Here is a 26,215-nt window from a genome sequence, read left to right on the forward strand (position 1 = left end):
TAAACAATAAAGTTTTCAAAATTAAAAAAAAATTAACTTAAAGAAGAATTTTAGTTGAAAATTCTAGAGTCAATTCTAAGTCAGGAAATTTAATTGTTTTTTTTTTTACTGTAAAAGCTAATTATTAGCTAATTTTCAGCATTGTTTGCTATGTGCTAAAAAATAGCTGTTCCTTATAAATATCAAACAAATTTTAACCCATTTAATTTTTTTAAAAGCATTTTTTTCTCCATGCAATATTCGAAAAGTTAATTCCACATAAAGTTATTTTTTAATAATTTAAAATTGATTTCTTTTCTCCGAAAATCACAGATGTTTGAAAATTGTAAATTTCTTCAAATTAGGTCATTATACGCATACATTGTATACGTAGAATATAAAATTATTAATAACATGAATTAAATTACATAGGAGTGGTTTCTGCGAGCGGAAATGAGTTATTCAATAAAGGGAAAGTTATAAATGAAGAGTGGTATAGATTTTTAAGAGTTAATTAAATGAGGATTGTTTTTTGAAGAGATTTTGCATATATTTATATTATTAAATTTTCTAAAAAAATAATGAGGGAAATTAAAAGAAAATTCGTTCGATTAGCTGTACTCTTGTTATAAATTTATCAATAATGCTTTTAGAAGATTTGAAATGCCAAGGCGCCACTTTTATATTATCTTTGCAGTATTGTTTTTGCAGTAATTGGCAACCAAAGACTCTACACTTATGCAACTGAATATAACATCGCAAGAAACACTCCTCATCAAAAAATTTATTTATTTTTTCAATATTCTCCCTCAAGTTCCCTCTAAAGTGCAATAAACCGAATATTTTTCTTTTATTGAATTAAAAAGAACAAAAAGTATGATCTTTTATTCGCGGTAGTAAAAATTAAAAAAAACAATAATTTTTATTTTTACATTTATAAAAATTTTATTCTCGTTCTCTCTAAATTCAAATTAAGTATTATTTTTATTATTGTTATTATTATAATATTTTTATTATTATTATGAATATTATTATTATTTTCATCTTTATTTTGTTATATTTATTAATTTATTATACATTAATAATTTTCTAGTATTAAATAAATTGTCAAATAATTATTACAGTAATAATAATTTTTTCTCATTTCTCCCTCCCAAAAAAAAGGTGGAATGAATCAACACGAACTGAAGAATAAATCAGAAGAAATAATGCGGCCAAAAAAAATGGATGCTTCTCGTGAGAAAAATATCAATGGACTCGAATTAATTGGGAATTGTGCAATTATTTGGAATACAACATAAAATAATAATACATAAACATAATACATGAAAAATTTGAAAATATACTTTTTGTGTAATATAATATAATTAAATAATTTTTCTATTATTAATTTTTTTCTTCTAATTTACTTTAATTTAAAATTTTAACTACATTTTTATAATAAACGTAAAAATTATTATTATTTCTCGAATAAGGAGAAATTGTTTATGAAAATTAAATTGTATTTGGGCAAGGCGCCAAAATTGCTGTATATCGACGAAACCACATAAACCAACACACCTGGTGCGGATTCGTCACAATGAAATTTGACGCACGCAGCTCAAACTAAGTATCAGGATGTAGTGCCTCGTGAATTACAGCACTCGAGTGTAAAATTACGTTGATTCAGAAAGCGGAAGTGCAAGTGTAGTGGAAAAGTATAAGGATGAGTCTGACCAAGAAGGCCATAGGGGGATCCATTCACAGGATACGAGAATTTGAATTGGAAAAGGTAATGCAATAAGAGAGGGTGGTAAAAAAAAATTTACTTTTTTTTTTTATTTTAAATTATCAAATTATAAGTAAATTTTCTTTTCATTTGTTTAATTGTTAAACTAGCAAATAAATTCGCGCTTTAATGCGCGCCGCTAACTTCTTACATACTTTTTTTAAAAATAAAATTAGTAATTTTAAAAAAAAGTACAATTAAAAAATTTTTAATTCAAATTTTTTTTTTTATAAAAATAAAATTTTTTGATAACTTTACATAGATTGTTACATTATATTATTATAGTAACAGTTCGCGCGCTTAAGCGCGCGGCTAACTTCTTACTGCTTTTCTTTTTTTTTTAAATTAGCAATTTTAAAAATAATAAAATTAAAAAATTTTTAATTCAAATTTTTTCATAAAAATAAAATTTTTTGTTAACTTTAAATAGATTGTAGATTAAATTACTATAGTAACAATTCCCGCGCTAAAGCGCGTGACTACCTTCTTGCTGCTTTTTTTAAAAATAAAATTAGAAATTTTAAAAATAATATAATTAAAAAATTTTCTAATTTAAATTTTTATTGTAAACACTAAAAAAATTCAATTTTGGAGAAATTACAAATAATTGCAGAAATTCAATTATTTAAAAAAAAAATTCTTATAAAATTCAACTATGTTCAAAATTTGAAAAAAATTCCAATTATCTTTATAAATAACAAAATTCTTCTCCAAAGTTCAATTATTTTCATAAATGTCAAAAAAATTTTTGTCTTAATTTAATTATTTTCAAAAAAATTTCTAATTTCAATGATTTTCAATAAAATTTTTTTCAATTTTATTTTAATAAAATTTTCCAAAAAGAATTCAATTATTTAAAAAAAAATTTAATAAAATTGTATGCAAACATTTAATTATTTTCATAAATAATAATTTTTTTTCAAGAAATTCAATTATTTTCATAAAAAATAATTTTAAATTCTAGAAAATAATAATTGAATTAAAATGATGAAAATAATTTTGATAAAGTTACAGTAACAATTTTCTTAGAATATAAAATAATAATTTTATCTCTCGGTCATCTTTAATTATTAGAAAACATGAAGAAATCGATCACTCCGAGTCTTCGACTCGGAGCAATCGATATCTTCATGTTTTATAAAAATACTTTTATAATTTGTTTAATTTAAAAAAGGTTTGAATTTGAAATTTTTGAATGTCTTAATTCCTGTGGAAAATCCTGTTCCAAAAATAAGATTAAAAATAGAAATTGTGCAAATTTTTTTCTTCTTTTTCTAAAACAAAATAATAATTTTTTTAAAAAAATTGTTATTCATAAACAAAAATAATGGAAAATAAATAAATTTTCTATTTCTTAATCACAGTTGTTTAACAATTTTCTAATTTTATTTAGAAGTAAGGAACAAAAATCTGCATAATTTCAATTTGACAAAACATAATATATATAATATTTAAGAAAATTTTAGTCTTTTAATGAAAAGAAGTGAAAAAAATTCTGATGATTTCTACTTGTCATTACAATTTTGAATTAATTGTAAAATAAAAGTAAATTATTATACAATTACAATTATTACTTATAAATTGATGAATAATTTTATTAATGAATAATTTTACTTAAACATTTCAATATTAATTGACTTTTAAAAGAATTGAGTTTACAATTTTCATAAATATAGATGAATTTCAAAAGGCTTTAATTTGAAATTTGATAAAATTTTAATTTTTTAATGAACTTAATTAGAAACTTTAAAAAACTTAGATTTTTGAAAAATTGTAATAATTCAAATTCTTCTTGAAATTAGTTAAATTTGGCAATATATACTTAATTAATTATTAAAAATAATGGATTTATAAAAAAAAAATTTTTGTTAAAAACATTTGAAAAAATTTGAATTTGGAGAAGTTACAAATGTTTGCAAAAATTCAATAATTTTCAAAAGTAATAAAATACTTTTTACAAAATTTCAATTATGTTCAAAAACTTTTATAAATTCTTGTTAAAATATCAATTATCTTTATAAATAATAAAATTCTTGGCGAAATTTCAATTATTCCAAAAATTTCCATCAAATCAATGATTTTCAATATATATCTACTGTTTTAATTTGAATAAAATTTTCCAAAAGAATTCGAAAATATTTAAAAAAAAAAAATTTCCAAAGAATTCAATTATTTTTTCTATAAGTAATATTTATAATATTCGCAGAATTTCAATTATTTTTAATACAATTTTCATCAAATTCCTCGAAAAATGTCATTATTCTTAAAAATTTGATTAAAATTCGTCAAAAGAATTCAATTATTTAAAAATTTGTTGATAAAAATTCTTTATAAGAATTAAATTTTGAAAAACATTCAATTATTCAATAAATTATATACTTTTGTATTTAAATAACTGAATAATTTTGAAAAGGTTTCAAATTAAAATATTTGAAAAATTGAATTTTTCATATAACTGGCAATTTTGAGAAATTAATTTTTTTCAAAAAGTTTAATTTAATTTTTTAAAAATAATTTGAAGTTACATGGAAATTTTTTCAACTATGGTAATTTTTCGAAATTCTCAGAATATTTCCCATATTTTCATAAAGAAGTTTTTCTAAACGTTTAAGAGAATTTTTCCAAAACTTTTGTAATTTTTTCTACCCACTATTTCATGAGAATGTTTCTAAATTTATAGGAAGTTTTCGATAATCTTTTTGGAAAAATTCCCTTATCTATGTTAGTAAATTTTTTCTAAATAATTAGTGTAATTTGCTTCCTATAAATTTTGTTGGGAAAATTTTCAAAATTTGTCTTACAGTGCATTTAATTAAAGAATTTCTGATGAGTAATCGAAATTTCGTAATATTGAATTTTAAACAAATGTACATATTTGAAAATTCACAAAGAACTTTTTCAAAAATTATTAAAAATAGTTGATTTAGAGATGAATTTTAGTGAAAAATTCTAGAAAATAATAATTGAATTGAAAGGACGAAAATAATTTTTAAGAAGTTACAGTAATAATATTCTTAGGTAATAATGATAAAACTTTTATAAGTTCTTTAATTTCAAAAAGGTTTGAATTTGAAATTTTTAAAAATCTTAATTCCTGTAAAAAAATAATATTAATTAAATATTTATTTAAAAAAGAAGTTATTGATGCTTTCGAATAATTTTACAATTAAAGAAATTCATGTTTTTTTTTAGCAATTGTTTTTTTAGTAACAATTTTTTTTGTAACAAAAATAACAAGTTTCTTGAAAATCTAAGTAAATGAAAATTAAATGAATTTAATTGGAAAAAATTTCTTTTTTAAAAACGTTGCGGAGTTCATTTTTAAAATATTAATTCTTGATGATAATTTAGTTAAAAATGATTAATTAGCTACATTTGTTTCTTTTTTGTGTTTATGCGTGAAAATAACAAAAATAACTGTTTCAATTATTCAAATTTTGACTAATCTTTTTCACTTATTTTTCTCGTATAAATATTACCTAGTTATTTTTAACTAACGATTAATTTTTTTAAATGAAATATTACATATTTTTTTACTATCGATTTTTTCATTTATATTAATAATATAATCATTATTTTTTTTAAAATAAAAATTAGGTATTTCTTTAACGGTAAATTATTTTTTTAATAAATATTAACTATTTTTTATTATCGATTCTTTGTTTTTTTACTTAAAATTAGTTTTGCTTCCTAATAGAGGAAGTATTGTTACCTACTACAAATTATTGTTCAATAAATTTTTACTATTTTTTACTATCGATTAATTATTTTTTTTACTAAAAATTTGTTATTGTCACTAACGGTTTATTAAATTTCTAATAAATATTATTTATTTTTTTGCTAACGGTTAAAAATGTTTTAATAAAAATTCCTTATTTTTCACGAATGATTAATTACTTTCTTTAATGAAAATTAGTTATTTTTTTAATGATAATTAACATCTTTTACAAAAAGATAGTTTGTTTTATTAGTTTTTTTCCAAAAAATAATAATTAATTACTTTTATTAATTTCATCAAGAAATTTTTTTTTTATTTGGAAAAATTTCAATTTTATTATTTATACTTGTAGTTTTTTTTTTAGTATTCTTCACTTCTCGTTATTTCTTATCGATTTCGTTTTAATGTTATATTTTCATTTTTATAAATCTCTATAAGATTAAAAATTGTAGAAATAAATATTATTTATGTATCTTTTAGAAAAAGAGGTCGAGTTGCTTTTATTTATGAAAATAATAAAAAATAAAAAGCATTAAAGTGGAAGTAAATTGTGTTTTTATTTTTTTATTATTTTTTTTCTTGTAAAATCAATAAAAAAAAGTACTATTTTCTCTGCTTTTATAACCTCGTTCCGATATAATATCGACGTTACTAAACTTTATTAGTTCATTACTAATAAGTACCATCTTTACAAAATATTTATTTCCTATATACTTTATAGTATCTTTATTGCGAAAATTGTAAAACTGTTTTTTGGATACATTTGAAATCGTGTTTTTAAATTTTTTAAATTTTTGTTATATTTAGAAATGCATTATTAATTATTTTTTATTTTTGCTGGTACATTTATTATTAGAAAACAAATTTTTTATTTATTTAGAAATTACCGGACAAGCTGTATATTTTTTTAAAAATAAAAATAAAAATAAAAAAATAAAAAATAAAAATTTTTCAAAATATAAATAATTAAAAAAATTGAAATTTTGAAAAAAAGAAGAAATATTTTACATAATTGTAAAATATAAAAAGTTCAAATTGAATGATTTTTATTTTCGGAATTATAAAAACAGAACATAAATGATAAATTATTAAATTACAAAGTGACATACACATAAATGTTTTATTTTGTTTAGCCATTCTGACAAAGATCGTCTTCGTTTCAATAAAAAATATTTTTCCGTCTGCGGGAAACTATAATAATAATAATAAGAGGTAAACGTCCGCTCCACATGGCTTTTCATGGACAGTCGCCAATTTTTATTGTACATATATATATACATATAAATTAATGGTGATTGTAACGCAAACAAAAATTGATTATCATTTCAAAATTTTATACACTACGAAACAGTCAATAAAAATTTTATACAACATCTATTTTAACGTTATAGTATATTTAATACTGTATTAAATATTAATTCCTCTATGCTTAAAAATTTATTATAAGTATATAATCTAATTAATTATTTTGAATAAAAAGGCTTAAATAATAAATTATTGGTTCAAATAAAAATTTATTTGATTTAAATAAAAATTATTTGATTCAAGTAAATATTTATTTGATAACAGACAAGTAATCGGTTCGTTGAATCAAATAATTTTTTTCAGTATATAATAAAATTACAAATAAAGTAATAATAATAAATAATATAATTATATAATAATATTTCTTTATGTTATAATTTTTTTCTACATTCAGAAAAAAATTTTATTCAAATCAAATATATAATTTATTTGAGTCAAATAAAATAAAAATAAAAGAAAACACTTATATATATATTTTTTACTGGAAGAAATTAAATACTAATTTTTTTAAAAATGAATAATTTCAGGAGCAATAATGTGAGGGAGAAAATAATATAAAAAAGTAAAAAAAGATAAAATTTTGACACCTTTTTTTCATCATTGTTCCCTAATGACATCTAAATTTTCTGTGTTACATTAAAAAAGTGTGACAATTTATATATAGGTATAGTGATGTGAATATAAGTTCGCGTTGAAATGCACTCAGCTAGTTTCCAGAGAACAAACCCGAAATAGTATGCGATACGTGTATAACATTTATACATTTGCGAAGAACGCGCTTGCAATCTCATCGTTTTTCCTGGCATTAAACCAGCATTCTTCAATGGCTGTTGAAATATTCAGACAATGCGTTATAGATTATGGAATCCATTTTCTTCTACTTTTTCATTTTTAATTGTTAACAATTTTCAAGAGAGAAAAAAAAAATTCTCCACCGCAAAAGCCACTTTTTATTTTTTACACTCTTTTTATGATTTATAAATCACAAAAAAGTTCGAATATAAAATCATTTATTAAATATAATTAAAATATAGACAATTTATTTATTTCAATTTTTTATTATTCATTCTTTCATTAATTAATTATTATTAATACAATTTATTTTTATAAATTTATGTAAAAGCTAATTTTAATTTTACACTTTACTTTCAAGTGCGAAATCATTATTGAAACATTAAAATTTAGATCATTTATTTTTTTGTTTATCAGCTAATTTTTATTTGCCGTAATATTAATAAAGTACCTAAAATGAAGAATATAATTTTTATATTTAATTATTTGAAAAAATTTTTATTTTTTGCAATAAAAATAATTCAGGAAGATTTTTTTTTTTTTTTTTTTTTTTGAAAAAAGTTCTTTTAATGCCTGTCTTGAAAATATAATTAAATCTTGCGGGGAAATTTTTTAATCTCTCTTATTAGCCATATAGTGCAAAGAGGGTTCTATTTATAAGGACCATAACTTGAATAGTTTTGCTACAGCTCTTGCCATTAAAATCTCAATCCAATGTATAAAACATTCACAAACTCCCGAAGCATCTTAAAACTTATCACTCCTTAAAAATCTTATATATAATTTATTATGCTTTTAAAAAAGTTTATCCTCTCAGTGAAACTTTAATACGAATTGATTTATTTTCATTTCTATTTTATAATTACATTAACCGCAATCATGTCATCGGAAAATAAAAAATAAAACTATTTGCAATTAATTTTTTTTGTATTAATAACTAAATTATATAAATAGGTAAATAAATTATATTTGAGATGTTAGAAATTTAAAAATAAAATTTATATTTGGAGTTTTTCTAGGACTTTTTAGAACTTATTTATTTATAATTTATTTTTATTATTATTATCAACGAGCAACTTCTTACTGACTTTTTTAAAAATAAAATTAGCAATTTTAAAAATTTGTAATAATTTGTAATTTTTTATTTAAAAATTTTTTAATTTAAATTTTTATTGAAAACACTAAAAAAAATTCAATTTTGGAGAGATTACAAATAATTGCAGAAATTCAATTATTTTCAAGAAAAATAATATTCTTTTTATAAAATTCAACTATGTTTAAAATTTGAAAAAAATTCTTGTTAAAATCCCAATTAACTTTATAAATAACAAAATTCTTCTGCAAAGTTCAATTATTTTCATAAACTTCAAAAAAATTCTTTGTTCTAATATCAATTATTTTTAAAAACTTTTCGAATTTCAATAATTTTCAATTTTGAAAAAATTACAAATAATTATCTTTCAAATTTAAAAAAAAACTTCTCGTCAAAATCCCAATTATCTTTATTAATAACAAAATTCTTCCCCAAAGTTCAATAATTATTTTCAAATCAATTTTTCAAATTCCCAAAAATAATACGCAAACATTTAATTATTTTCATAAATAATAAAAATTTCTCAGAAATTTAATTATTTATCAATTTTTTATAAATTCCTTCTCAATATTTAAATTATTTTTATAAATAATAAAATTTTTTCAATTATTTTCAGAAAAAATAATTAAAAATAGTAAAAAAATAATAATTGATTTGAAATGATGAAAATAATTTTGAAAAAGTTACTGTAATAATATTCTTATAATATAAAAAAAAAAGATTTTATCACTCGGTCATCTTTAATAATTAATAAAACATGAAGAAATCGATCACTCCGAGTCTTCGACTCGGAGAAATCGCTATCTTCATGTTTTATAAAAAAATATTCTTATAAATTATTGAATTTAAAAAGATTTGAATTTGAAATTTTTGAAATTCTTAATTCCTATGGAAAAATAATATTGATTAAATATTTATTTTAAAAAAAAGTTATTGATGTTTTCGAATAATTTTACAATTAAAGAAATTCGTAAATAAATGTAACAGAACATTTTTTTGAGTAAAATTTTTTCCTCTATTTTCTAAAAAATTTAAAAAGTTTCAATTTCATTTTCAACTAAAATTTGTAATTGACAAATAGATGAGAATATGTAATGTTTCTTATCCAAAAGAAAAGAATGAATTTCTGACCAGTATTGTTATTAAAAATATAAATTATGCATAAAATGGATATATTTCCTGTTTCTTAATTATAATTTTTTAACAATTAACAATTTTCTATTTTTTATAAATAAAAAGGAGAAAAATTTGCATAATTTAGATCAGTCAATCGAAATTTTTTATAGAAAAAAGCATATAATAAACAAAATTTATTTGTTAATCATAATTTTTTTATATTTTCTAATTTCAAATATTGTTTTATGTTTTATTATAAATCATGAAAAAATACCTGCAATTTGTCGATCTGTCAAAGAATATTTTTTAAAGAAAAAAAAAACAAAAGCATACACAAAAACTAACTTCAAAGTGGCGACAGACAGATTAAAAGAATGAAATACAAAGATTATTTTAATGAATTTTCTTAATTTTTTTTATTTTATTAATTTTCTTATTATATTTATTTATATTTTTGTAATTTATGCTAAAATATAAATTTTTTATATTTATACTAAATTTAGTGAGTTAGAAGTTAAGCTTGTTTATTTATTTATTATTATTACTATTATTATTAAATTTCTTAATTTTTTTGGTTCATTAATATTCTCATTATTTATTTTGATATTTATTTATTTTTTTGTAATTTATACACTGGAGCACCGCTCCATTGGTCTCAGTGGGTTAGAGATTAAGCTTGTTCATTTATTTATAATTTATATTATTATTGTAATTGTTATGAAGACTTTTAATTTTTATTAATTTTTTTAAATATAGTTTAATATTTATTTCTTTTTTTTGTAATTTATACACTGGAGCTCCAATACAGTGGACTCATTGGATTAGAAGTTAAGCTTGTTTATTTATTTATTTATAATTTTTATTTATTATTATAATTCTCTTCCTTATCTAGACTTTTAATTTTTTTATTTGTTTCTTATTTAGTTTTATATTTATCTTCTTTGTAATTTATACACTGGAGCGTCGCTAGAACGGACTCAGTAGACTTAAATTTTTGGTTATTTATTTATTTATAAATATTTATTATTATTCTTAACATTTTTAATTATTTTGCTTATTATTTTTTGATATTTATTTTAATTTGTAATTTATACACTGGAGCACCGCTCGAGTGGATTCAGTGGGTTAGAATTTAAGCTTATTTATTTATTTCTAATTTATATCTATTATTATTATCAAATTTCCTAATTTTGACATTAATTTATTATCTTTCTTATTATTTTCTTTGATATTTATTTATTTCTTTTAGACAATAATTTATACACTAGAGTGCCGCTCAAGTGGACTCAGTGAGTTAGAATTTAAGCTTGTTTATTTGTAATTTTTATTTATTATTATCATTATCGACTAAAAATCTGTTTCTACAATTTTTAATTAATTAATTTTTTTTAAAAGAATAAAGATTTTATGAATAAATGAAGTAACAATAAAGTAACATTAAAATAACAATTAAATAACAAGAAAATAAATAAAAAATTAGTACTTTAGAAATAATTAATTTACAATATTATAGAATATGAATTGAGCGAATATACGTAAATATATTTATTTTTTCCTTTGAAGGTAAATCTAGTTGATGAATTTGACATTCTTCAAATTGTCGGCGAAGGTTGGTTTGGAAAGATTTTATTGACTGATCATCGTAGCACTCAAACGGAAATGGTTTTAAAAGCTCTGCCAAAGGCTTACACCAGTATTTCGGATTTTTTTCGAGAATTCCATTATGGACTTCATCTATCAGCTCATAGAAATATCATCACCACTTATGATATTGCATTCGAAACGGCTGGTTTTTATGTCTTCAGTCAAGAGTATGCACCACTTGGTGAGAATGAAAAAAAAAATAAAATGCAAAAAAAAAAGAGAAAAAAAAATACTTTATAATACATTTCATGCGCCAAAATGTCAATATACAATGTTGAGCCAATTATAATTATCCTCGCGTGCCAAACAAAATCATTGATTAGTTTCGTTATTAAAATTCATCTACTTTGTTTTCAATCTTTTCAAAACGAATTTTTATTTTTCATCGATATTAATTCTCTATAAAAATTTTATAATTATTAATTATTCATTTATTTTTAATGTCTACTACTATTTTCTTTTTTTTTTAACATTTTTTGTTTCATAAAATTATTTATTTATTTATAATTTATATTTATTACTTTTTTCTTCTTATTATTATCTTCTCTATTATTTCTGATATGTATAAAGTTTTATTTATTAGGTATAAATTATTTATTTTATTTTTATGACTATTTATTATTTTTTTTCTTATTGTTATTATCTGCTTTATTATTTCTTATCTATAAATTTTTGTTTATTAACAATTATTTCTTATATTTTTATGAATATTTATTATTTTTTTTTGGGTGAAAATACATTTTTTTTTAGGGAGGGGGGGGGGGGGTAATTATCTAAATCAGTAAATAATTTTTCTTCTTATTTTCGCTAATAAAATTTAATTAAAATTTAAAATAAAATTCTGCATTATTTTTGTATGTTTTTCGCAATATTCTGTAATTTTTCTTTTTCAATTTTTCAGGAGATCTTACGTCGAACGTGACGGAAACTGGTCTCGGGGAATTACACGCAAAAAGAGTAGCGAGACAATTGGCCGCTGCAGTTCATCATATTCATTGTCGAGAATTAGTTCATCGGGACATTAAACTCGATAATATTCTTATTTTTAAAAGTGATTTTTCACGAATAAAACTTTGCGATTTCGGTGAAACGAGACGAGGGAATACAGTTGTTCGTAGACATAACGAATGGCTGCCTTATTCACCACCGGAAGTGTTGCAGTTAGAGACTGACGAAACTTACAGGTATATATAACATCTATACCAGCAATATAGAATTAATTCATCTTTGGCACAATTTATTTTATTTATTTCGTTCTTTTCTTTTTGTTTCTTATACATTTCTTTTCGATATTATTTTTAATTTTTTTTTTTTTTTTAATAAAATCAGTTTTTGAAAAAAGGAGAAATGAAAAATAAAATATGAAAATTTGTTGCAGAAATTAGTATAAATAAGTAAAAAGAAGTAAAATAAGTGAATTATTTATTAAAGAAGAAAAATGAGTAAAATAATTAAAAAGAAGTAAAATAAGTAAAAATAAGTAAAATATTTACTGAAGAAAAAAATAATTGAAATAAAAATAAGTAGTAAAATAGAAAAATAATAAAAATATTTATTGAATACAAAAGTGAGTAAAAGAAGTAAAAATAAGTAAAATATTTACTGAAGATGAAAATGATTAAAATAAAAATAAGTAGTAAAATAGAGAAATAAGTAAAATAATAAAAATATTTATTGAAGAAAAAAGTGAGTAAAAAAACTAAAAAAGTAAAAATAAGTAAAGTAAAATATTTATCAAACACAGAAAATAGTAAAATAAGTGAAGAGAAATATTTATTAAAGACAAAAATAAGTAAATTAAATAAAAAGTAAAATTATGAAAAGAAATTGAAATATTTTTTCAAAGAGAACAATTTGGAGACTCGAAATAAATGCAGTGTTGCCTAATTTATCATTTTTTGAATTCCATATATATATATGTATTAAAGAAGTAATTGCGCGAGGGAAAAATTTAATAACCATTTTTATAGAGCACTTACGGCCCATGATGTTTGGCAATTTGGCATCGTACTTTTCGTTTGTTTGACTGGTTGTCTTCCATGGCAGAAAGCGGCGACTGACGATCCTCGATATACTAGATACTTGAACTGGCATTCAGCTACTCTCAATATTGCCAAGAAACCAAAATTGTTTCAACTAATTAGTTCGCGAGCGCAAAGGTATGCTGTTTATTTTATACTACTTTAACATTTTTTTACAGCGAAATTGCGCATATAAACACTACTTAAATATATACAAAACAATAACTTTCTTATTTTATTGACACTTAAAAATATTAGAGGAAAATTTTACTTACACACTATGTGATGTGTCATTATGTGCTCAATTTCACATTCCTGGTGTTGAGAATGCTGTTTAATTTTTTTTTTTATTTCTTTTTTCTATCGTTTTTTTTCTTTTCTTTCATTTCTTCCTTTTTTTCTTTTATTCTTTTTTTCCTTTTATTCTTATTTTCCTTTTTTTTTCAATTACAGGAGAGGAAAAGAAAATTATTTTTGTTTACAACTGAGTGAAAAATTACAAGTTTTTATGTGATGTCTGACTTAAAATGACATTAACTACTTAGAGTCAATTTATATCTGAATTTAAAAAATATTCTGCCTAATTACTAACTTTATTCACTTTATTAAATTTACTAATTACTAATTTTACTACTAATTACTAATTTTTACTACTAATTACTACTTTTACTACTAATCAATAATTTTACTACTAATTACCAATTTTACTATTAATTACTAATTTTACTACAAATTACTAAATTTACTACTAATTTTATTGATTTTACTAATTTAACTACTAGTTTTAATCATTTTAATAATCCTGCTACTCAGTTTATGAATTTTACTATTAATTTTAATAATCTTACTACTAATTTTATTGATTTCAAAAGTTTTACTAATTTTACTACTTGCACTAAATTTACAGAAATTTGAACTATATTTTGTGATTAAAAACTACTTTTACTACTAGAAACAAAAAAAAACGATAATTTAATACCGTTTAGACTGAATTATTGCGAATACTTTTACTTCTCATACAAAATTAACAGTAATTTTACAAATTTTGAAACGAAATTCAAATTGTGTCTGACTGAAATTGACTTTTACTACTCAATTTAAATTTAAAGGAATTTTAAAACTTTCTATCTGACATTTTTCAATATAGGAAATGAAACCACTGGGTCTGACTAAAAAGTACTTTTACTACTAGGACAAAATTCACGATAGCTTAATCCAATTTGTCTGACCAATATGTATACTTTTGCTACTGGTGCAAAATTAATAGAAATTTAAATTTAAACTATCCTGTCTAACTGGAATTAACTTTTACTACTCGATTCAAATTTATAAGAATTTATAAACTTTCTGTCTGACTAAAAGCTTTAGTAAAAACTAATTTGCACCGGGTGATAAAAGTAATTTATAATATTTGACTTTAAAATAAATTTTCTACTTGCAGTAAATTAAGAGAAAAAGTAACTATCTAGTCTGACCTAAAATCTACTTTTACTACTGGAACCAAATTCACGATAATTTAATACAATCTGTCTGACTCAGAAGTACTTTTGCTACTGGTGCAGAATGAATAGAAATTTAAACTTTCCTGTCTGATTAAAAAGTAATTTGCAACGGGTAATAAAAATAATTTACAATGTCTGACTTTAAAATAACTTTTCTACTTGCAGTAAATTTGTAGAAAATTTATGAAAACTATCTGAGAACTATTTTTACTACTGGAATCAAATTCACGATAATTTAATTCTATTTGTCTGACCTATAAGTACTTTTGCTACTGGTCGTAAATTAATATCTATAGAAACTAATTCTGTCTGACTGGAATTGACTTTTACTACTTGACTTCAATTTATAGTAAATTTTCAAACTCCTGACTGAGTAAAAATTATTTCGCTGCTGGTAATAATAATAAACTAAAAGGTCTGATCTGAAATTGACTTTTACTACTTGTGTTCAATTTGGAATTTTTTTTCTATTAAAAAATAAATCCGAATAATCAAATATACTATAATTAAATGTGATTTGTCTGACTAATAACTACTATTTCAACTCATATAGAATTCATATAGAAATTAATAATATCATGTCTGACTGAAATTGACTTTTACTACTCGATTCAAATTGACTGGCATTTATGTACTTCCTGTTTAATTAATAATCAATTTGTTACTAATAATATCAATAAACTATAAGGTCTGGTCTTAAATTGACTCTTACTACTTGTATTCAATATTTAGAATTTTTTTTCTATTAAAAAATTATAACTGTTTTTTTGACTATAATAATTATTTTTGCTTCTATTGCAGTAAATTCACACTGTTTACACTATTATATTTAAATAAAAAATTATATTCATTACTATTGTTACATTAATAGGAACTACTACTAAATGAACAGTAATTTAAACGCTCTGTTTGAATAACAATTAATTTTTTCAGTAATACAAAATTGATTTTTAAAAAATTATTATCAAGTCTGACTAAAATCTGCTTTTACTACTTTGATGAAATTCGGTAAACTTTCAAACATTTTGTCTGACTAAAACAGATTTTTACTACTGGGAACAAAAATAATATGTTTTAGTATTAAATTTACCAAAATTGTAAATCAAATGTCTGACTAAAGCTGACATTTACTACTTGAAAAAGATTTTGATTAAAAAACAGACTTTCACTACGAGAACTAAAAATAATACCGGCTAGTATTAAATTAACCATATCTACCTAAAGTTTAACTTAAAATTAGTGATATCTACTTTTTCTAAATCAAAAAAGTAAAAACATTATGTCTGACTAAAACACACTTTTACTACTGGGCCAAAAATATTATCTGTACCAGACTTGAAATTTACTAAACTTACAATTTTAATAGTCTGACTAAAAAATACTTTACTCTAAGTTGAAAATTCAGAACAAATAAAAATTTTCCTGTCTGACTATAACAGGCATTTACTACTTAAATTTGTGTGCAAAAATATAAAAAGTCTATTATTTTTTTTATTTAATCGCAGTATATGACTATAAAAATATTATACATATATTATATATTAGTAATTACTTTTACATTGATTTTCATAATCAGAAAAATTAATACTTTTCCTGTCTGACCGAAACTGACTTTTACTACTAGGACAAAAAAAGTACTAGTATTAATTATTAAATTGACCGAACTAATAAGTAAAAGTCTGACTAAAAATTACTTTTATTTTGAGTTTTAAATTTAGAATAAAGAAAACTTTCTCCGTCTGACTATAACTGGTATTTACTACTTAATTTTTTTTTTTTAGAAAATTATAAAAAGTCTAGCATTGTTTTTTTCAATCGCATTGTGTTTTACTACAAATTACGTTGACTACAGGAAAAACAGTTAAAATTGCAATATTAGTATTCTGTCTGACTGAAAAAATCTGTTACTACTTATTTTAAAATTACAATCGACTAAAAAGTTCTCCTTTATAGTGATTAAATAACAAAGTTAATTTTAGTACTAAAAAAGGTAATAAACCTTTTGTAGTATAACTAAGACTAACTTTTAACGAATATTTAAGTCTTACCGAAATTTACTTTTACTACTGACATTAAAAATGGGGGAAAAAATGGAAAAACTGAAAACTCTAACTTTAATTGGTCTATTCTATATACTGATTTCATGGAAAATTTCAAAATTATTCTCAAATTTTTACCAAATTCTCAATAATTGGGGAAAAAATGTTATAATTTCAATTTTCAAATAAAATAGAGAACCAAAAGCATATTCTCATGAATAAAAAATTAATTTTTTTTTTCAGACTATTCAAAAGACTGCTAGATCCTAAGTTGGAAAAACGACCTGTTAGTGTGCTTGAAGTCAATAAGTACGTGGAAGATAGATGGTTAGCGAAATTAGGAGCAGAAAAAGCTTTAAACGGTACGCATCGTTATTAAAATTTCAGAGGTTAGATATATACATAATTATATAATTTCTTTTCATTCTTTTCATTCATATATATTTACATAATTATAAATCATAAATTTCTATTCATTAAAATTTAATTCGCACAAATATTTATTTTCCCTAACATACTTTTCTTTTTAATTTTATAAATAAAAATTCTGCTTTCATATAACATTTTATATTATAAGTATATATATATATATATATATACAGGAATGTTATATTACATTACAGTAGGGGCGGAATTAATTTAATTCCCTTTTAATAAGTACTGAAGGATTATGAAAAATCAATAAAACCTGATACTGAGTTACGAGCAAATGAAAAGAACAAAGGAAATGTCGATTTTATTTCGACGCATATGTTATTAATTAAAATATATTTTATTTTTGTTCATATTGTTAATATAACTTTTCCAGAGAAAATGTTTAATCTCTAAATGAGATTTTCTATATTATATGTTTTCTGTGTTATAATGAATGTTTTGTATAGCATATAATTAATATTTTGTAATAATGACTAAATACTTTTTAATTAAAAATTTCATTAAACTCAAATATAGTTAATATTCTTTTTTTAAAAGTAGAATCAAATTTAAAAAGGAGTTAAAAATAAATAATATTACAGAAAATAGTGATGCTTTCGAACAAGTATTTTAATTAATAATTATACTTTCTTTGTTCTCTTGTTCCTCGGAGAAATTTATTTTATTTTCTTCGTATTCTCTTTGAAACTTTGCTTTATTTTGTAGATGAATATTCTCTATTTTAATAATAAATTTACATAGAGTTTTATTTAATTTTCGTTTCATTTGCATTTTAATATTTCTTTCTTTTTTTACATATTTACATATAATATTATATTATTTTAATTAATTTTAGGTATTCTTTATTCAATTTATGTAAAATAACTGTATTGATTTCGACTATATTATAATTTATTTATTTTACATAAAAAATATTTATTTATTTCACTTAGAAATATTTATTTATTTTATATAAAAATATAATTTATTTACTAAAATACAAATATAATTTATTATAATGTAACAAATATGATTTCTGTACTGATACTTATATTGCAAATTATTTATTATTATATTTTTAATATTCAATTTTCTTTTTTTGTTTTTTAATTCAAAGATGAACTTAAATATTTTTAAAAATATTTTTATAAATGAAAATTAAATTTTTATTCCATTTAAAATGAAAATATGTCAATTTTTTGTATATTATTAAAAGTTATTAATTAAATTTGTTTTATATAAAAACCATTTAATTATAAATTAAATAAATATAAATATTTATATTTTATTACGTTTTATAAAATTTATGAAAGTTTGAAATTAAGATTCTTAAGATTTATTTTATAAACTAGCAACAATTCGCGTTCTAAAGCGCGCAGCTAACTTTTTAGGTTAAAATTAAGAATTTTATAAATAATAGAATTTAAAAATTTGTAATTCAAATTTTTTGTCGAAAACACCAAAAAAATCCAATTTCGGAAAAATTACAAATATAATTACAGAAATTCAATTATTTTCAAGAGTGATAAAATACTTTTCATAAAATTCAATTATCTTTCAAATTTAAAAAAAATTCTTATCAAAATCCCAATTATCTTTATAAATAACAAAATTCTTTATCAAAGTTCAATTATTTTCATAAATAATAAAAATTTCTCAGAAAATCAATTATTTACAAATTTTTTTTATAAAGTTCTTCGCAAAAATTCAATTATTTTTATAAATAATAAAATTTTTTCAATTATTTTCATAAAAAATAATTTAAAATTGTAGAAAATAATAATTGATTTGAAATGATGAAAATAATTTTGAAAAAGTTACTGTAATAATATTCTTATAATATTAAAACAATGATTTTATCACTCGGTCATCTTTAATTATTTATAAAACATGAAGAAATCGATCACTCCGAGTCTTCGACTCGGAGCAATCGCTATCTTCATGTTTTATAAAAATTTTCTTATAAATTATTGAATTTTAAAAGATTTGAATTTGAAATTTTTGAAATTCTTAATTCCTGTGGAAAAATAATATTGATTAAATATTTATTTAAAAAAAAAGTTATTGATGTTTTCGAATAATTTTATACAATTAAAGAAATTCGTAAATAAAAATGTAACAGAACATTTTTTTGAGTAAAATTTTTTCCTTTATTTTCTAAAAATTTAAAAAGTTTCAATTTCATTTTCAATTAAAATTTGTAATTGACAAATAGAATAGAATGTGTAATGTTTCTTTTTCAAAAGAAAAGAATGAGTTTCTGAACAATATTGTTATTGAGAAATATAAATTATGCATAAAATTGGATATATTTCCTATTTTTTATTATAATTTTTTAACAAATAAAAATTTTCTATTTTTTATAAGTAAAATGGAGAAAAATTTGCATAATTTAGATCAGTCAAACGAAATTTGTTGTAGAAAAAAGCATAAAATAAACAAAATTTATTTGTTAATCATAATTTTTTTTATATTTTCTAATTTCAAATATTGTTTTATTATAAATCATGAAAAAATACCTGCATTTTTTCGATCTGTCAAACAATATTTTTTAAAGAAAAAAAAAACAAAAAAACACAGAATGAAAGAATGAAATACGAAGATTATTATAGTTAGTAATAATAAAAGATAAATTGAAAAGAATTATTTTTAATATTTAAATATATTTTATTTTTATATCTTTATGTCTATTTTTTATATCTATTTCTTTTTTTTATATCCATTTTTGTATTTTATATTTCATATCTATTTTTATTTGATTTGTAATGAGACGAGTAGTCAATAAATTTGAACGATGATCCATTTCTCGGAACCCGAAACCCATTTGCACAGTTTTTCACCCCAGCGCAGCATATAGTTTAGGGGATACAATAGCTAAAGGTCCTTGGAATAGTTAACAAACTACTGCATGTACTTGAAAGTCGTAATGGGGTATTCGAATTACTATTACAATTCATTTAGCTCAAATTGCAGAAGTGTAATTTGTGCCATGGGTATAGAGTAGAATTTTGGGTAATGGAACGGACAAACTGGCTTAAAGCACAATCAACAACAAAATGAGGATATGTAACACCTCTCGAAAATTTACAAAATTAACTTTCGAAATTCTATCATGAGAATGAGTTTCGATCAGAAAAGGGAAATTTCAGAAAATTCTCCTTTTTGAAAGTGAAATTTATTACATTCTCAAATTTTAATTCAAGTTTATTTTTCGTCTAATTATGAACATAATTATATTTGTTCATTTAATATCAACGGAATTATAAAAAAAAAATAAAAACCTTTTTGTAAAAAAGTATTCAATTTACGTAAACACTGCAAAAATACATTTTACTAAAAATCTATTTAATTATTTATTTACCTCAAATAAATTTTATTTATGATAAATAAAATTTTAATTTAATTTTGTACGGACGAAATTCCACTTTAGAAGATAAATTAATATTGTTTGGAATTAAAAATCATAATTAATTTTGTATAAATTTAATTTAACATTTTAAAAGATATAAATGTACTTATTTATAAATAATTATTGTAGAAAATCAAATTTTTATTAATGAACCATACGGTTAATGTTTTAAAAAATTATTTTTTTAAATATGTGAATATTCCCTTTAATTTTAAAAATTAAAATTTTTGTTAAACAGTGTTATTTATTAATTTATTTATTAACATATTATTTATTATATTATATAGTTATAATTATAATTTGTAAAAAATGGAATTTTCCGGAGACATTTTCTTCAAATTTTATTGAAAATAGTTAAATTTCTGCGAAGAATATTATTATTTATAAAAATAATTGAATTCCTACTATTAATTTTACTACAATTTTTGGAAATAAATATAATTGAATTCTTGGGACGAATTTAAAAAAAAATTTGAAAATAATTTAATTTTTTATTTATGAAGAAAATAATTGAAATTTTAGGAATGAATTTTCTTCAAATTTTATTGAAAATAATTCAAATTCTGCGAAGAATTTTAATATTTATAAAAATAATTCAATTCTTACAATGAATTTTAAATGAAATTTTTAGAAATAATTGAATTCTTTTAAAAAATTTTGTTTAAATTGTAATGAGAATAATTGAACTTTTGCGAAAATTTTTATTATTTTTAAAAGTAATTGGATTGTTACGATGAATTTTAGTAGAATTTTTTGAAATATTTGGATTTTTGAGAGGGATTTTATTATCCAATATCTGAAAATAATTGAATTGTTTAGAGGAATTTTTTTAAAATTTTTGAAAATAATTCATCTGTTTCGAAGAATTTTATTAACATTTTTTAAAAATCATTAAATTTATGTGAGAAACATTTTATTATCTGTAAAAAATTTAATTTTTTTTAGAAATTTTATTAAAATTGTATTTAAAATAATTGAATTCCTGCGAAGAATATTATAATTTATAAAAATAATTGAAATTATTACTATCAATTTTACTAAAATTTTTGAAAATAATTGAATTTTTTTGACGAATTTTTTTTTTAAATTTGAAAATAATTGAATTTTTGATAAGAATTTTTTATTTTTAAGAATAATTGAATTTTTGTAAAGAATTATTTTTAAATTGTGAAACATAATTGAATTAATTCAAGAATTTTGGTTGAAATTTTAATGAAAATAATTGAATTCCTGTAAAAAATATTGTATTTGAAATTCATTGAATTCTTTCAAGAAACTTTGTTGAAATTGTATTGAAATTAATTGAAATACTGCGAAGAATTTTATTACTTATGAAAATAATTGAAATTTTTTTCTATCAATTTTACTAAAATTTTTGTAAATAAATATAATTGAATTCTTTGCACGAATTTGAAAAAAATTTGAAAATAATTGAATTTTTGCTAAGAATTTTTTATTTACAAAAATAATTGAATTTTTATAATGAATTTTTTTCAATCGTTTTAAAATTAAATGAAATCCTGCGAAGAAGTTTATTATTTATAAAAATAATTGAAATTCTTACTATTTGTTTTACTAAAATTTTTGTAAATAATTGAATTCTTGCGACTTATTTAAAAAAAAGAAATTGAAAATTACTGAATTTTTGCTAAAGTTTTTTTATTTATAAAAATAATTAAATTTTTACCAAGATTTTTTTTTAGTTTGTATTGAAAATAATTGAAAACCTGCTATGAATTTTATTATTTATAAAAATAATTCAATTCTTACTATGAATTTCACAAAAAATGATTGAAAATAATTAAATTATTGGGACAAATTAAAAAAATAATTAAATTTTTGCGAAGAATGTTTTTTTAAATGGTAGAAAATAATTGAATTCTTGCAGAAAATATTGTTTATGAAAATATATGAATTCTTTGAAGAAAGTTGTTTCACATATTATTGAAAATAATTGAATTATTGCCAAGAATTTTTTATTTATGAAATAGTAATTGAATTTTTGCGAAGAATTTTTTTTTAGAAAATTGTTAAAAATAATTGAATTATTTTAAGAAATTTTCTTTAAATTGTATTGGAAATAATAACAAATTTCTTATATAGAAATAATGAATTTGCACTTTTCAATTTGTAATAAAATTTTGTTCTATTTTTCGCAATTTATGTTTTAATCAAGAAAATTATTACCCTCACAGTTTTGGCATGATTTCAATTTTAGAAAATGAGAAACTTTATATTTCACCAAAGTCCAATAACCAAATGAACACGCGCGTTTATAATTTCAGTGCAAAAGAAGCAAAAAAAAAAAAAGAAAAAAGAGGAAAAAAAGAAAAGGCAAAATAAAAAACTAAAAAGAACAATTTTCTCTCGCAGGTGGCGCAGACGAAAGGGACGAATTATGTCCCTCGATGTACAGTTTTCACAGTTCTCTCGAGGAAAAAAATCAACTTCTTTATACACTCACGCGTTATGGAATTGAAACGACTGTCGATCGTTCAAAGAAGAAGGACAGAATTCGTGAGTGGATTCAATCAAGTGCAATAGTCGAGGAGAATGAGGAGGAATCTGAGAATGAAGATTTCGATGAGGAAATTGTTGACGATGAAATTGAAAAAAATGAACAACAAAATATGAAAGGAAGACATTTTCCAGAGAGACGTTTAAGTGTCGATACAACAAAGAAGAAGACAACAACAACAACAACAACAACAACAAAAAGAATGCCAAAAATAATTAATAATGATAGTTCAAGAAAAAATGTCAATGAAATAAATAGAAAAAAAATGACCAGTATCAATAGAAATGAATTGTTAAATAAAAATAATTCACTAATTTCATTATCGAAACCAGTTGAGAGGAAAATTCCGTTTGCACCGCAAGTTGCTGAGGAGAGGAGAATTGTTGCGAAATTTGCAAGTTTTCCCAATGGAGATCCCACATTGGCCTTTCAAGGGAATGGGGTCGATTCGAATGTTGATACAAGAATCGCCGGAAGTCAGTCTTTGATAAATAAATCCAACTCCGAGTTCAATGAGTTAACTATCTCTAATGTCAAAGTTTATCCATTTAATAATGAGCAATTGAGGAAAATCGCTACAGACTCATCGAGTAGCAGCGATAAGGAAACAATTAGGTTTGTTTCGCATTTTTTTTATTTATCTCTACATTATATTCTTCATTTTTTAATTCATAATTTATCAGATAAATTTAATTAAAAAATTATAAATTCAGAAAATTAAATTAAAATTGTAATTGAATTCTTATAATTAACTAAACTAATTTTTAATTAGTTTTAATTTACTAATTTAATTAATTTTTTAATTTACTAAATTTAATTAATTTTTTAATTTACTAAATTTAAATTTACTAATTTTTAATTAACCGTTTGAAGCCCGCTGTGTTGCTTTCCGGCAACATGAAAATTTTTTTGTTAACTGGTTGCATAATTTTTTGAGCTTTAAAACTAAATATTGAAACAATAATTTTTATCCAATCCAGAAAATTTTCTATTCCAAACATTAGTCATCGAATAAAAAACCTTAATGATTTTCCCTAAAAAGCTTGTTTAAAAATCAAAATTCAAGATTTAAAAAAGAAATTTCGTCCTATAAGGGTTAATTAAATTTAAATTAATATTTAATTAATGGCACTAAAGTTAGCGTCGACGCTAACCATTGAAAATAATTTTTTGGGGTTTTCAGAGATAAAAATGACACTAATTTCATTCCTCTCATTTAATTCGAATTTCGAAAATAAAAATAAGTTAATATTATTTTCTTAAAGTGAATTTTTATTTTATTTTCTTTAATTTAATTTTAAAAATTAATAATTTTGTTAAATAATTGAATTCGGCCTAGAAATTTATTAAATTTATTAAAAATAATTAAATTTCTACTATGAATTTTACTAAAATTTTTGAAAATACTTGAATTTTTAGAGGAATTTAAGAATTAAAAGAATTGAACTCCTTTAAAAAATGTTATCATAATTTTGAAAAGTAATTGAATCCTTTAGAGAAATATTTACTAAAATTTTTGAAAATAATTAAATTTTTGTGAAAATCATTATATTAATAGTAAAAAATTGAATTTTTTTGAGAAATTTGATTAAAATTTGATTAAACATAATTGAATTCCTGCGGAGAATATTATCATTTATTTAAATAATTGAATTTTTATGGTGAATTTTTTTAAATTTGCATTGGAAATAATTGAAATCCTGAGTATTATTTTTAAAAATAATTGAATTCTTACTATCAAATTGAATAAAATGTTTGGAAACATTTGAATTCTTGGGACAAATTTAAAAAAGAATTGAAAGTAATTGAATTTTTGCTAAGAAATTTTTATTTATGAAAATAATATTGAAATCCTGCGAAGAAATTTACTATTGTTAAAAATAATTGAAATTATTACTATCAATTTTACTAAAATTTTTGGAAATAATTGAACTTTTGCTAAGAATTTTTATTTATGAAAATAATTGAAATCCTGCGAAGAATCTTATTATTTATAAAAATGATTCAATTATTAATTTATTACATACAATGAATTTTAATAAAATTTGTAGAAATAATTAAATTCGTGAGACGAATTTAAAAAAAAAATTGAAAATCTTCTTGCTAAGAATTTTTTATTTATGAAGATAATTGAATTTTTGCGAAGAATTTTTTTTTAAATGTGAAACATAATTGAATTAATTCAAGAATTTTTGTTGAAATTGTAATGAGACTAACTGAATTCCTGCAAAAAATGTTGCATTAGAAAATAATTAAATTCATTTCAACTTCAAGAAATTTTGTTTAAATTGCATTAAAAATAATTGAAATCCTGAGAAGAATTTTATTATTTATAAAAATAATTGAAAATATAACTATCAATTTTACTAAAATTTTTGGAAATAATTAAACTTTTGCCAAGAATTTATTTTTAAAAATTTGAAAATAATTGAATTTTTGATAAGAATTTTTTATTTATGAAGATGATTGAATTTTTGCGAAGGATTTTTTTTTAAATGTGCAACATAATTGAATTAATTCAAGAATTTTTATTGAAATTGTAATAAAAATAATTGAATTCCTGCAAAAATTGTTGCATTTGAAAATAATTGAATTCATTTCAACTTCAAGAAATTTTGTTTAAATTGTATTGAAAATAATTGAAATTCTGCGAAGAATTTTATTGTTTTTAAAAATAATTGAATTTTTTTGACGAATTTTAAAAAGAAGTTGAAAATAATTGAATTTTTTATAAGATTTTTTTATTTATGAAAAGAATTGAAATCCTGCGAAGAATTTCATTATTTATAAAAATAATTCAATTCTTACTATGAATTGAACTGAAATTTTTGGAAATAATTGAATGCCACTAATTTTATTCTTCTCATTCAATTCAAAATTGAAAAATAAGTTTAGGA

General features: G+C 20.5%; 1 protein-coding gene across 2 annotated transcripts in view; it reads left to right on the top strand.

Annotated features, from left to right (window-relative positions):
* Positions 1 to 1,407: 1,407 nt before the first annotated feature.
* Positions 1,408 to 26,215, top strand: part of LOC122505015 (sperm motility kinase) — a 34,498-nt gene continuing 9,690 nt past the window's right edge. For both annotated transcript variants that reach the window (XM_043616421.1, XM_043616420.1), the window contains exons 1-6: positions 1,408 to 1,750; positions 11,335 to 11,596; positions 12,317 to 12,599; positions 13,386 to 13,574; positions 17,221 to 17,339; positions 23,174 to 23,933. In XM_043616421.1, coding sequence (XP_043472356.1) covers positions 1,685 to 1,750; positions 11,335 to 11,596; positions 12,317 to 12,599; positions 13,386 to 13,574; positions 17,221 to 17,339; positions 23,174 to 23,933 — 1,679 coding nt within the window. In that variant the 5' untranslated portion in view covers positions 1,408 to 1,684. The remainder of the gene's footprint in view (positions 1,751 to 11,334; positions 11,597 to 12,316; positions 12,600 to 13,385; positions 13,575 to 17,220; positions 17,340 to 23,173; positions 23,934 to 26,215) is intronic.

This window comes from Leptopilina heterotoma, unplaced genomic scaffold (assembly GCF_015476425.1).
Source record: "Leptopilina heterotoma isolate Lh14 unplaced genomic scaffold, ASM1547642v1 Lhet_33, whole genome shotgun sequence".
In the NCBI taxonomy this organism is placed as follows: Eukaryota; Metazoa; Arthropoda; class Insecta; order Hymenoptera; family Figitidae; genus Leptopilina; species Leptopilina heterotoma.